At 40.2% G+C, this 12,027-nt stretch overlaps 1 protein-coding gene across 1 annotated transcript; it reads right to left on the reverse strand.

The window, feature by feature from the left end:
* Window positions 1-6,668: 6,668 nt before the first annotated feature.
* Window positions 6,669-7,938, reverse strand: CBG10735 (the record flags this gene model as incomplete). The annotated part of the gene is made up of 4 exons (XM_002634430.1): window positions 6,669-6,777; window positions 7,161-7,295; window positions 7,740-7,831; window positions 7,876-7,938. 4 exons carry the CDS (start codon window positions 7,936-7,938, stop codon window positions 6,669-6,671), a joined length of 399 nt encoding a protein of 132 aa, XP_002634476.1.
* Window positions 7,939-12,027: the final 4,089 nt, after the last annotated feature.

Here is a 12,027-nt window from a genome sequence, read left to right on the forward strand (position 1 = left end):
GCAGGTGGTCCCTTCCATAAGTACTGTAGCCCCATATAGCAAAAAAAAAAAGATTACAAGTCTCTATTCCAATTGTTTTAGATTGCATAATTCCTTTTCGGAAATCTTCCTTTGCTCCCGTCGTCGTCTGCTCTCGTCCTTTTTGCTCAAGATTGTTTATTAAAGAAGATGCCGGTGGACGAAGGAATACGAGGGGGTGCGAAGAAGACGACGATGAGAAGCAGAAGGAGCCCCTTCTCATCGTTTATACAATCGCTAATACCTTGACAGAAAGAATACGAATAAACAATAGAAGGGGAGCACCAGGGTGGGCCTTAAAGTAGTGGGAGCCGTGTGTACGGGAAGACAAGAAGAAAAAGGAAAGGAGCATACAGAGGAAAGGGAGCATCCATAATGCGATAAAGGGCAGTGTGTTGGCTAGAAAAATGCGATTTGATAGGCGAAGGGAGGGGGTCCCGCCCGTAGGTGTAACGTGTCATGAAATGCAATCAGAACAATGTGCACATACACATCTCATTTTGTTTCTTCTTCTGTGTCAACACACGGGACGACGACGTCTTCTGAATTGCCAATTCAGATGAGCACCTTCAGAAGCATCACCCCACGTCTTGAACAAGAACAAATTTCGTCCGGTCACACCATCATCATTAGAAACCAGCCAGGAAGAAGACAAAAGAAGAAGAAGATGCAATTTTGAGCAGCCGTGTATGTTTGGGACAGGAGAGAAAGAGAAGAGAGGTCCCTGGAATTCGTCAAGAATCATTTTCCCCGAAAAAAAGGAGAAGACACTACGGCTCCTGGAGATTAGTACGAAGAGGGGACGTCGTTTGATTGGCGCTCCATTCGGTAAGCCTAGGTGAGAGGAGCCGTAGAGGGGACATCAGAAGAAGAAGACACCACTTCTTTCAAATTCATAATACTATGAATCATAGAATAACCGGGATGGGGGGAGACAAAAATTTTTGATGGTTTCGTAAGGATTACGAAACTGTTAGTTTTCTCTGTGAAGTTTCAAATGGAAAGTGGTCCCCAGTGGGTTAAGGAAAGGCGCTCAATTGCACTTTTAATCCGGTTAAGAATAGGGGTAAAGGTCTAACAGTTAGGAGAGATTGAAGTCAATTTTCCAGAAGGTTCTTCTGAAAAAAAATGTACTGTCTGATGACGACGGCTGAAAATACAGTTTAAAGGTGCATCGGTCCAACAGAGAAAACACAAATTTTTAAATAAGAGCATGCGCCTTTAATATCATATGATGGGCCTGAATAAGTTAAATGTGATATACGGTATTAAAGGGGCAGGCACTTTTTCAAATAAACCTTTGCTTTTTCACTGCTGGACCGAGGATGCGCTTTTAAACTGTATTTTGGGCCGAAAAATCGCCGGCAGACTGATTTTTTGTTGTTTTTTTAGAGGCTAGATTGTCCCTGGAACTTGGACATAACTTGGGCAAAAAAATGGTTGTCCGAAAAATTAAGTGCTACTAGATTTATGGCACAACTTGGACAAATTAGGCAAGATTGGGACATGCTGCCCGCCTGCACCTTGTCCTATTGACCGGAATAAATTCGGTAGAAAACCTACAAGCCTGTCAAATACCGCAATATTTCCGCAAGACGAAAAAATCTCGAGATTTGCAATAACAAAAACAAAAAATTATGTGAGGTGGACAGTATTATGAGAGGCGATGATGATGACCAGCAAGCCGCCTGACAATAAGAGAAAAAAACTAAAATGAGTCACTGAAACGTTCTAGATTTTTGTTGTTTGTGATAAAAAGGGGCGTGGCCTCGAACAGCTTAGATAGAGCGCGTTTTCTCTTTGTACATATTTTTTGAATTGGTCGGAATACAAGGACTGTGACAGTCGGTGGTCATAATTCAATTTGCGCGACGAATCCATTTTTCACACACCAATTAGCATTTTGATCTAGGGTAGGCGCCTACAGTAGGCACCTTGGTGGTGGCAAAACAAGAAAATAAAGAAGCCCTGACAGCCGGTGGTCCATCTCTCAAGCTTATCTTCAAAATCTTCCCCCGTTGCCTTCTCCTCCTCTCGAACTACAAATCAATCAAACAATGATCCAGCCAGCTGGACATAAAGTCATCTGGCAAAACGGGGGCCTGAAGAGGTGTCCCCCCGCCTAACACGTAGCCTTTGATCCAAAGGCAACATTCTGTCCCGCCAATTGTGATGCTAATTTTTATTCCGAGATTCGTCTTCTTCCTCTCTGATTCCTCAGAGCAGGAGCCACGGAGCCCAGAAGGATCGTTTAGGAGGGCCCCATTGAGAAGGCTTGATGAGCCGAAGAGAAGAAGCGAAGAAGGGGGAACAATTAACGAGCCCCCACGAATCGCTGCTATCTATATTATCCTATCTTCACTACTACCAGAATTGGGAGACAGACGTACATAATGTGGCGTGATGAACAAATTGCCTCATCTTTCCTCTGATTTCTGTGGGACCCCTGGTGGATGGGATGGACCACCACCATCACAAAATTAAGCGTCACATGGAGCCGCCCCTGTGGTGGCTCCTTAATGATGATGCTTCTTCTTCGTCATCCCCATCCATATCAGATTTTCGATTCCACACACGACCTTTCCTCGTTAGACACTCCCGTGGGACTGGAGCAGGGAGGGAGGAAGGTGCAAATTGGTGAAGATCAAATTTATATGTGTACAACTTCGTAGTAGAGGGATATTGTCAATTGTATTACGTTAGGATTTTCTGGTGGTGTGGGTGATGTTTTGAGGAGTGAGAAATAGGGAAAAATTGCGGATTTTCGAACTTCAAAAATCTCGACGTCAGTTACCATAAACACTCTGATAGAGGACCACCCAACTTTGAGCCCATATATCTCCTTTTCTATAAAATATATCAAAAAGCTGTAAACTGATAAAATTTTTGTTTTAAAATCACCAATATTTTATAACTTGACAAGTTTTTGATATCTCTTAAAGAAACCGAGATAACTGAGCTTAAACTTGACAGTGTGAGCGTATTTGCTATAATTGAAGCCCACTCTATACGTTCACTTTGAGCTCAATTTTCTCGGCCCCTATGAGAGATATCAAAAAGTGTCCAGTTAAAAAAATGTTAGTGATATTATGATAAATAATCTATTAGTTGAACATTTTCTGATATCTCTTGAAGGTACCGAGATAATTAAGCTCAAAGTACTCGTTTGGCTCGACTCGTCCCAGATGGTCTTCAGGACCCGAAAGCACTTTCTAGAAAATCCATTAGGTCCAATACACAACCTGGTCCCAAAACACCCACACACGCTCTCACTAACATAAACAGTTTATACAACAATCCTCTCTCCCACCATATCCATCTGATCCATGTCCGTCTGTTCAATTGCACAATTCGGACCCTACCGTATAACCTGAGAAATCCAATAACCCGCTTCACTCTGTGTTTCATAACTGAATATGACGTTTATATGATTGGTAAGGTGTCGATTGTTGAATTGCGCAATACTACCTGATAAACCTGATACTCAGAAGGGGAGGAGGTGAGCCAGGTATGGGGAGGCCTACGGTAGATACTACCTAGGGGTTGATATTTTGGTTAAGGAGTATAAAGCGGCAAAAACTAGATCTTAATGACTTGCGGACCGGCCCGTAATTTTACGAAAAGTATTGGAACGTATGGAAAGAAGTAAAAAAAAAAATCAAAACTAGCACTTTCATATTACTGTAAACACTCTAANTGGATGGCTGCGAAACAGCAANACTTGAGACTATATATCTCGGGTCTTGTGAAAGACATCAAAAAGTGGTCAACTGACAAAATGTTTATCAGGATATCAGCAACATTTTATCAGTTGGTCACCTTTTGATATCTGTTACAGGGATCGAGATAAAAAAATTTAAGTTTCAGAGGGCCCTTCTATTACCCTTTATTACATTTAAAGGTAGTCCATTTCAGCTTATTTGTGCAATTATTTTGGTTCCATTAAATCTTCCATTAAAATCTTAGAACCCTATATCAATATGACCCACTGTTCATGATGTCTCTATAGGCATCTGCTTTTCCCAGAACCTTCTGATGAAGATCAATGGAAACTGGGACATCGTGCCGGTGTGGTTTCAAAATGTGTTTTGAGGTATTATACGCCCGGTGTGTATGACCTTCTGGCACACACTCACCGGAGCGTTTTTCGCAACATCTCTTCTTCTTCTTCTTCTTCGCAACATCTGGTTTGACACGACAAAAGAGACGGTGTGCTCTCTTATTCCTCTCGGGCGCCAGATGCCAGGACCACTAGTTTATCGCCTCTAAACACCTTTATTGCGCGCATCTTTGTCGTCGTCGGCCGACCATCAGTGGGGATCTCGGAAAATGTTCAATTTAGAGAATAGCCAAATAAATTGGTTGGCTTTCGGGAGAGTAGGGAGGTCGTGGGAGAATTGGAGGGATTTTGAAATTTCGGGAAACTGGAAATCGGGTAAGGGACACAGAAGAAAATATGAATTACGTGGAAAATTTACAGACTTTCATAAACAGGCTCTTCTGGAAAAAAAACTGTTTTTTGGATTCATAAATCATTCAGATTCGTTTGAAATATCGTAAACACTATAATCACTCTCAAATCTCAACTTTGAGCCAACTTATCTCGGTTACTGTAAACTATGTCAGAAATTTGTCAACAAATAAATGTTTTATCATATCACCAATATTGTATTAGTTGATAAGTTTTTTCTATCTCTTATGGGAACAAAGATAAATTGGCTCGAAGTGAACGTATAGATCAGGCTTCTAAAATATAATTTCTATTACCAGGATTACGGTAGTCTTGAAAATCTATTATGTGAATTTTTGAAAAAATCGAATGAAATCAAGCATTAGAAAAGTTTAGTGTCTCAAAATAATTCAGTCTTTTGGCAAAATTCGTAAATTTGAAATTCTTTATTTTTTGATTTTTAGAAATTTGAAAAACTTTTCGATTTGAGAGAGTTTACGAAGGTCCATGCGCCATGGAAATCGAACTTCAAAAACTTTCAAATTAGGTATTTCGTCTTGTTTTAAAACTCTGAAGGAAACTACCGCATCTCGGTCAATTTAGGTCAAATTCAAGAGTTTTATGTTTTTTGAATATCGAGCATAAGGAGCTTCAAAATGAGTATAATCATGACCTATTGTCGACTTAAAAAAAGTGGGACCTGAAAATTTGAAAGGCGTAGCTTTTTTTTTTGATCTACGAAAAAGTGCGTCAAAAACGCAATATTTCAGTTTTTCGCCTCGTTCGAGCTACTTTCGCAATTAAGTTTGTTTTTTTGATGAAAAACAGATTCAAAAGATGCTAGCGATCATTTTCCTACCAAGAAATCTAAATTTTGTTCAGAAAATCCCACTAAATTCAAAGAAATAAGTTTCGTTTACTACCGTAGTGTTTCTGGGGCAAGGCCTCGAAAATTGACCGGGAACCGCCCGCGAAATTTTCCAGGTCCCACTTTTTTTAATTCGACAATATTTTTCTAAATTTTCGAATTTTTGAAGGTCCATGCTCCTTTAAATTACCGTATCTCGGTGGATTTCAGTTCAATTTCAAAAATGTTACGTATTTCAAGATTCAAGCATAAGGAACTTCAAAATTAGTGTTAACAGATTTCTAATCGGAAATTGAAAATTCGTTAATTTCAAATTCATACAAAAATATCTGGATCGCTCCAGGCTTTTCTAAAAAACGGCCTGGCCCACAGACTAGGTCTCAGAGCCAACCCGAAAAAAGACTATTGAGAAAATGCGCTTTATTAAATCGAAAACCTTTGTGTACTCAAGAGTTTCGACAGGTGTCTAACATTTCCATTTTCCACACATTTTCACTTTTTCTCCACTACTCATCACTATTCATTCCAAAAAGAGTACTTTTGTCGAAACAGGTGTTAATCATCTGCCCGCCAGTGTTCACGGTACTTTCAGGAACCTTGAACCTTTTTGTCATGTTTCACAATCAAGTACTTTTCCATCTACTTTGCACATCTGTCATCACCGGCACTCCTTTTAGAAACCCTGCGTAATCCCGAAGCTCTTGACTTTTCGGGCGAAAAGAATGGCCTTGGCGATGCGCTTCCTTAATCTCACAGGTGTCTATGTTGCGTAAATGAGACGAAAACGAAGAAATGAGGAAGACAGACTGCATAAAAATGAGCGCGAGGGGCATCTGCCGGATTGACTGTCAGGTTCAAAGGTGTACCGGTCAAAGGATAAGACAATTCCATGAATATTTTAAGGATCTTTCTTTTCCTTCGTGCATATTTTACCGGGGAGAAGAAGACAAAGGATGATCAGGAGATGGATTGACACGGGAGAAAGTACTCAAGAAGTGTCTCTTGGCAGGGTCAAATTTCTTTTTGTGGTGCGGTAGCTTCTTCCTTTAATCATGTGCTAATCTCATCACCCCCACCGCCATACTGAGTGGTGCTCTTTCTTAAAACCACCCATCTGCCGAAATGTAATATTGTGGGATGCGCGTATCCTTTTGCGGGAAGACAGGTGCAAAACGGATTACTGTTTCTAAGTATCCGCAGTCGGCAAACAACACAGAGACAAAAATCAACATTTTTATGCGTGACTGAACATTAGAAGGAAGAAGGGACTTGGGGTAAAATGAAGAAAAGAAGAAGAAACTGAGGGTCCCATCGTTTCCCAAAAAATGGCGTCTAGCGTCTCTTGCGTGGAATCGTTGCCAGTTTTGGAACTTGGTCCTCGTAGAGCTTTCCGAAGACCGGGTCCTCGACTGTGTAGTCGTTCTCGATTGGGAGGAGAAGCCTGCAAATTGAAGCTTGTTAACTTTGGGTAAGGAGGTTTTGTGACTCATTAGAAAAAATTGGCATGGAGTCTTAGAATCTAAAACTTCCCCAATTCATAGATCCATGATCGTACACCTTTTTTACCACTGAAATTATTTTAAAACCTGTAATAGAAGGGCCTAAAACTTTTTTGCATACCTACCGTATTTGCACTAATAGAAGCCCGCTCTATACGTTCACTTCGAGCTCAATTATCTTGGTTCCTTCAGGAGAAGTCAAAATATTTTCAACTGATAAATTGTTTATCATAATATCATAAGTTCTTTGTCAGTTTACCACTTTCTGATACCTCTCATAGGAGCCGAGATAATTGAGCTTAAACTAGACAGTGCCCCTCCTTACTCCAACTTTCCATCCAATGGCTTCTCCTTATTGATTGGCTTTCCAGTCTCATCGTCCTCGAAGAACAAGTGAGCCAAGTAGGCGATTCCAAAGATGATGAGCCACAAAATCAGGAATGGAAGCGACTGCTTCAGCCTAGAAAGATGTATTATTAGCTACGATTTGGGACAATCTGTCCATGTCTTTGTGTGTTACCTAATGATAAACAATTGTACAGATGTGGATGAGGTCCTTAGAAAACGGAAATACGATATGAAAGGGAAGAAGAGGGAAGTGGAAAAGGTTAAAAGAAGAAGAATCTAATTGCAATCTGAGACCTATAAGTGGATTAGCAGCAATATGCTCAAGATGAGCAGAATTGCACAATTCGGTTCTCACGTTTTGGAATTTCAAGTGGAAAGGGTTCTAGGCTGGGACAAGGCTGTCTGAAACAGGGCTGCGACCGGCCGCAGCCCGGGTTGTGAGTAGTTCCCCGTGGACCAAACCGTCCGTACTTTCGGAAATAAGTCCTGCCAATCAGAAACTCCTAGGGCCGACCGTGGCCCAGCCTTGGGTTAGTGAATCTGAATCCCAACTTACACCTGACTGAACGACACATCGTTCTGGCAGCATGCGATAATGCCACGTCGAGTGCAACACGAGGATCCCGAGTTGCACAGAAAGATGTTTGGCTGAAAATTGATTATGCGCTCTATTGATAACTTTTTTGATCTACCTGGTATTTCGGAAGCGTACTATTGATGATGCAAACAACGGTGTCTGCATCGCCCATAGACATTTTTCCGTTATTTGTTTAGTTTTTAGAACTCGAGAAGAAATTGTGAATGAAAAAAGTTAGGCATGGCGAGCCGACCGAGACGCCGGGTCCATGGAAATCCGCGGTGTTGCTAGGTGAAGAAAAGCCATAAATGTATCCATGGCTTTTTACCCTCGAGGCTTTTTTTTCTGGAAAGAAGAAGCCACATCATCTGAAACAAATCCATTCGAATTCAAATGGTACCATCGATCTTTAATAATTTATTAATGCATTTACCGATATGCATCAATCTATCACAGACAAAAGGCACATCCTTTCTTAGCTCTTCTTCTTGTACACGCAACAACAATATCAGGAGAAGAAGAAGAAGAGTAAGCGGGGGACAGATGTATCCGAACATGTTCAAATTTGCATATTTAGAATGCATACGAATGTGTTATTGGTACTTCACTTTGAAGGCAACAAAGAAAGGTCAAAAAGTCGCAAAGTTGGGGGATTAGCAGCTTGAAGGTTGCGCTGCCGTACCACATTGTCCAGTTTGAGCTAGTTTTCCTGGGGTTCTGTACAAGATATCAAAAATGTGTCAAATGATAACATGTTTGTGTTTTTTTGATTAAAAATGTATCACCTGACTACTTTTTCGTATCTTTGACAAGAACCGAGATCAACTGGTTCAAAGTGTAAGTTAGGGGCCGTTCTATTAAGGCTCCGGGACATTTCGCAAGCGGACATTTCGAAAGTGTGGTTATACGGGCGAATGGATGAATTTCAGACTACGAAAACTATTTTAGGGTTTTCAAATATGCTTTTTCTGATAGAACAAATTCTGAAAGCCGAAAAAATAAATGAACACATTTTTTGAAAAATTAAATTTTGGATTTTTTCGACTTTCAAAATGTGTTCTGCCAGAAAAAGCACACTCGAAAACCCTAAAATAGTTTTCGTAGTCTGAAATTCATCCATTCGCCTGTATAACCACACTTTCGAAATGTCCGCTTGCGAAATGTCCCGGAGCCTCTATTAAAAGTTTTTCTCTGTAAAAACCCCTTTCGACAGTTCAAACTTTTCTACAGTAGTCCTTTTTTTCTTTTTTCTTCCGCCGAACCTTAGTCTTCCATTTCAGACTTTGTCAAACAACAGTACCCCCAAAAAGCCATGCGCCATGTGGCCGAGTCCAAGGCTATCAAAAACAGGGCCGCGGGTTTTCGGTTAGGGTACTTCAATGATAGGTAGGACTTGGCGGCCTAGCTACCTTATAAGTTACTGAGTGACCGATCTCATTTTTGAAAAAAAGGACAGTTTGGTCCCGAGAAACGTAACCATGGCCCGTGTTACATCCGCAGCTTTGGTCCATACTAAAGTTCACAAGGCTTGCATTTGGAGCTCGATTATCTCGATTCTTATAAAAGATTCCAAAAAGTGGTCAACAGATGAAATGCTCATCATAATATCACCAATATTTTTTCAAATTACTAATTTTTGATATCTTTCATGGCAACCGAGATAATTGAGCTCAAAGAAAATTTTCCGGGTACCTTCTATTAGAGCATTTACGGCAAATTCCATTTTTTTTGTCACACCTTGGCATTGTTTATACAGTATAACGCATAGTTTATACATTGGCTAAATATTCGACTTTGTTGGACCGTTTTTTATACAACAGCTGTACCTGTATATATGAAACCCGATCCTCCTCTAACCCCCTCTCAACACATTCTGTCACTGTTTATATCGTCTGTGTTTGGGGGCTTGTGTTAAGTGTCTTCTGACCTGTACGACGACCCTCTTACATCTGTTACATTGATTGGTCGGATTACCCGATTAGTGTTTCAAACATAAGATACGGCTTCTTCTATTTCTTGTTTCTTTCTTTCGAAAGGGACCAATAAGAAGAAGAAGACAAGAAAAAAGTAGAAAGCTGTCAAAATAGAGCCATAAATTGGAACAAATGTGGTGTGCCGGTGCGCCACCACACTTCTTTTCTTTTCTTTCTTGGGTTGGAATTGCTCCCCAAGGTGTCGGAAAAGAAACAGGAGAGCCAAGCGTTTTAAATAAAAGACACCACCACCACTAAAAGTGGGGGCTATAAATCGCGAATCATGGATGATCGTTTCCCAATTTTTCTCTAGAAGTATCCCAGAAGAACATCCCCGGGGACTCCTACCGCCGACAAGATCATCATACGCTTATGAATGAGTACGTCCTTTGATGACACCGCCGTCTTGGGTGAGAAGCTGCGGATATAGCGCTACAGGGGATCGACGGGGTTTGGAAATGAATGGAGGGGAGAAGATCGGTTAGGGATACTGTATTTTTAGAATTTCACGAAAATTGTAAGAATACAGTAACCAGAAGCCACCAAAAATGTTTTCGGTGCAAATTTTGATAACGCAAAACCTAGAAAGACTCCACTGTCAAAAGTGAGCTCAATTATATCAATTCCTATACAATATATCGAAAATGTGTCAATTCACAAATCATTTCTAATATTATGATAAACAATTTATCAGTTGACAATTTTTTTTTCATAGACAGGAACCGAGAAAAATAAGACTCAAAGTTGAAAATTAGGGATCCTTCCATAGAAGTGCCCTTCGTTAAACGGGTTTGAAGTTGCAAGCTGTTATTTCAGTTCTTATTTTGGCGCTTTTCATTTCCGATTAGTTCATCAGAAAAGAATATGGCGAAAAAGTACAATCTGTATTTTTCAGAGCAATAAAAAGTTCTGGAACACTTTTTCAGTGCTCCAAAGTTGACTATTTTCTACTGATGGTCTACCAAAAAATGGTCAAAACAGGTTACCTATAAATGATCAAAAATGGTCAAAAAATGGTCAAAAAATGGTCTAAAGATGGTCTAACGCCCATTATTCAAGCGATTCTGAAAATGTTCAGTAATGGCGGGAACTTGACAATTTGGAAATCTTCTTTAGCTTAAAACTATCTTTGTTGCTCTAACAGAAGCCCACGCTACACGTAAGCTTTGAGCTCAATTATCCTGATTCCTATGAGAGATATCAACATTTTGTCAACTGATAAAGTATTGGTGATATTATGATAAATCATGTATCAGTTTATCTATGTTTGATATCTCTTGTAGGGACCGAGTTAATTGAGCTCAAAGTGCACGTCAAGGGTGGGCTTCTAAATATGGTATACTTACTGCCTAAAATTCATCTCGCTGTCTTCATATTTCTTCCCAAACTCCTCAAACAGATTTATGTTCTAAAAGTTCATATATCTTGCAACATCTCATCCACTTGCTAACCAACTCCAACCACACTCTTCTTAACTCTTTTCACAAGTCTCCACTTCTTTCCTCTAAAGTGATTGATAAATCCTCTTCTCTCCCACAGATTCCCCAGAGTCCAACGGTCTTCTCTCATACCAGGAGCCCCCGTCCTGCCAATCAAACACTTCTCCAGGCAAAACAATTCCTCCCGAAGAAGGAGGCGCATGCCCCGACACTTGTCAAAAGACGGTGTCTTCTTTTCGGAAAAGCCTCACGGGGAAACCTTCCGAAATGGCAACACGTTTTGAGCGACAACCTACACCATCCATCTTCACCATATTTCATCAAGGGACCGCTTTTTCTTTTCGGAAGATAGGGAGGGAAAGGAATCTTTTGAACAAAAAACTATACAACCTGACTCACAAATAATAAAGGGAAAATCGAATGGAGGGGTCATTGAAAGTTTTGGTAGCAGGGCGATGAAGCTCTCGAAGCTTCGATTGATACGAACCTATTTCCTTGTAGTGTAATGAAGATTTAGCTCTTATTGTTACAGTATAAGGTCTTTTCGAGTATTACCAGTACGAAACTCGGTTACCGTACATATTTGCTCTAATAGAAGACCACCCTGTACGTACACTTTGAGCTCAATTATCTCTGTTCCTTCAAAAGATATTTTTTAAAAAGTCCAACTGGTAAGTTATTCTTCATAATATCACTTATATTTTATCAGTTGACTGATTTTTGATAATTTTCAAAGGAACCAAGATAATTGAGCTCAAAGGGCACATATCTTGTAAGTGTTTATTGATCATGTATTATAAAAATTAGAGGGCAAGACATAAAAGACTCAGAAAATGCCCCTCACGAAGCCGATCA

Source organism: Caenorhabditis briggsae, assembly GCF_000004555.2.
Source record: "Caenorhabditis briggsae complete genome, chrIV, whole genome shotgun sequence".
NCBI lineage: Eukaryota > Metazoa > Nematoda > Chromadorea > Rhabditida > Rhabditidae > Caenorhabditis > Caenorhabditis briggsae.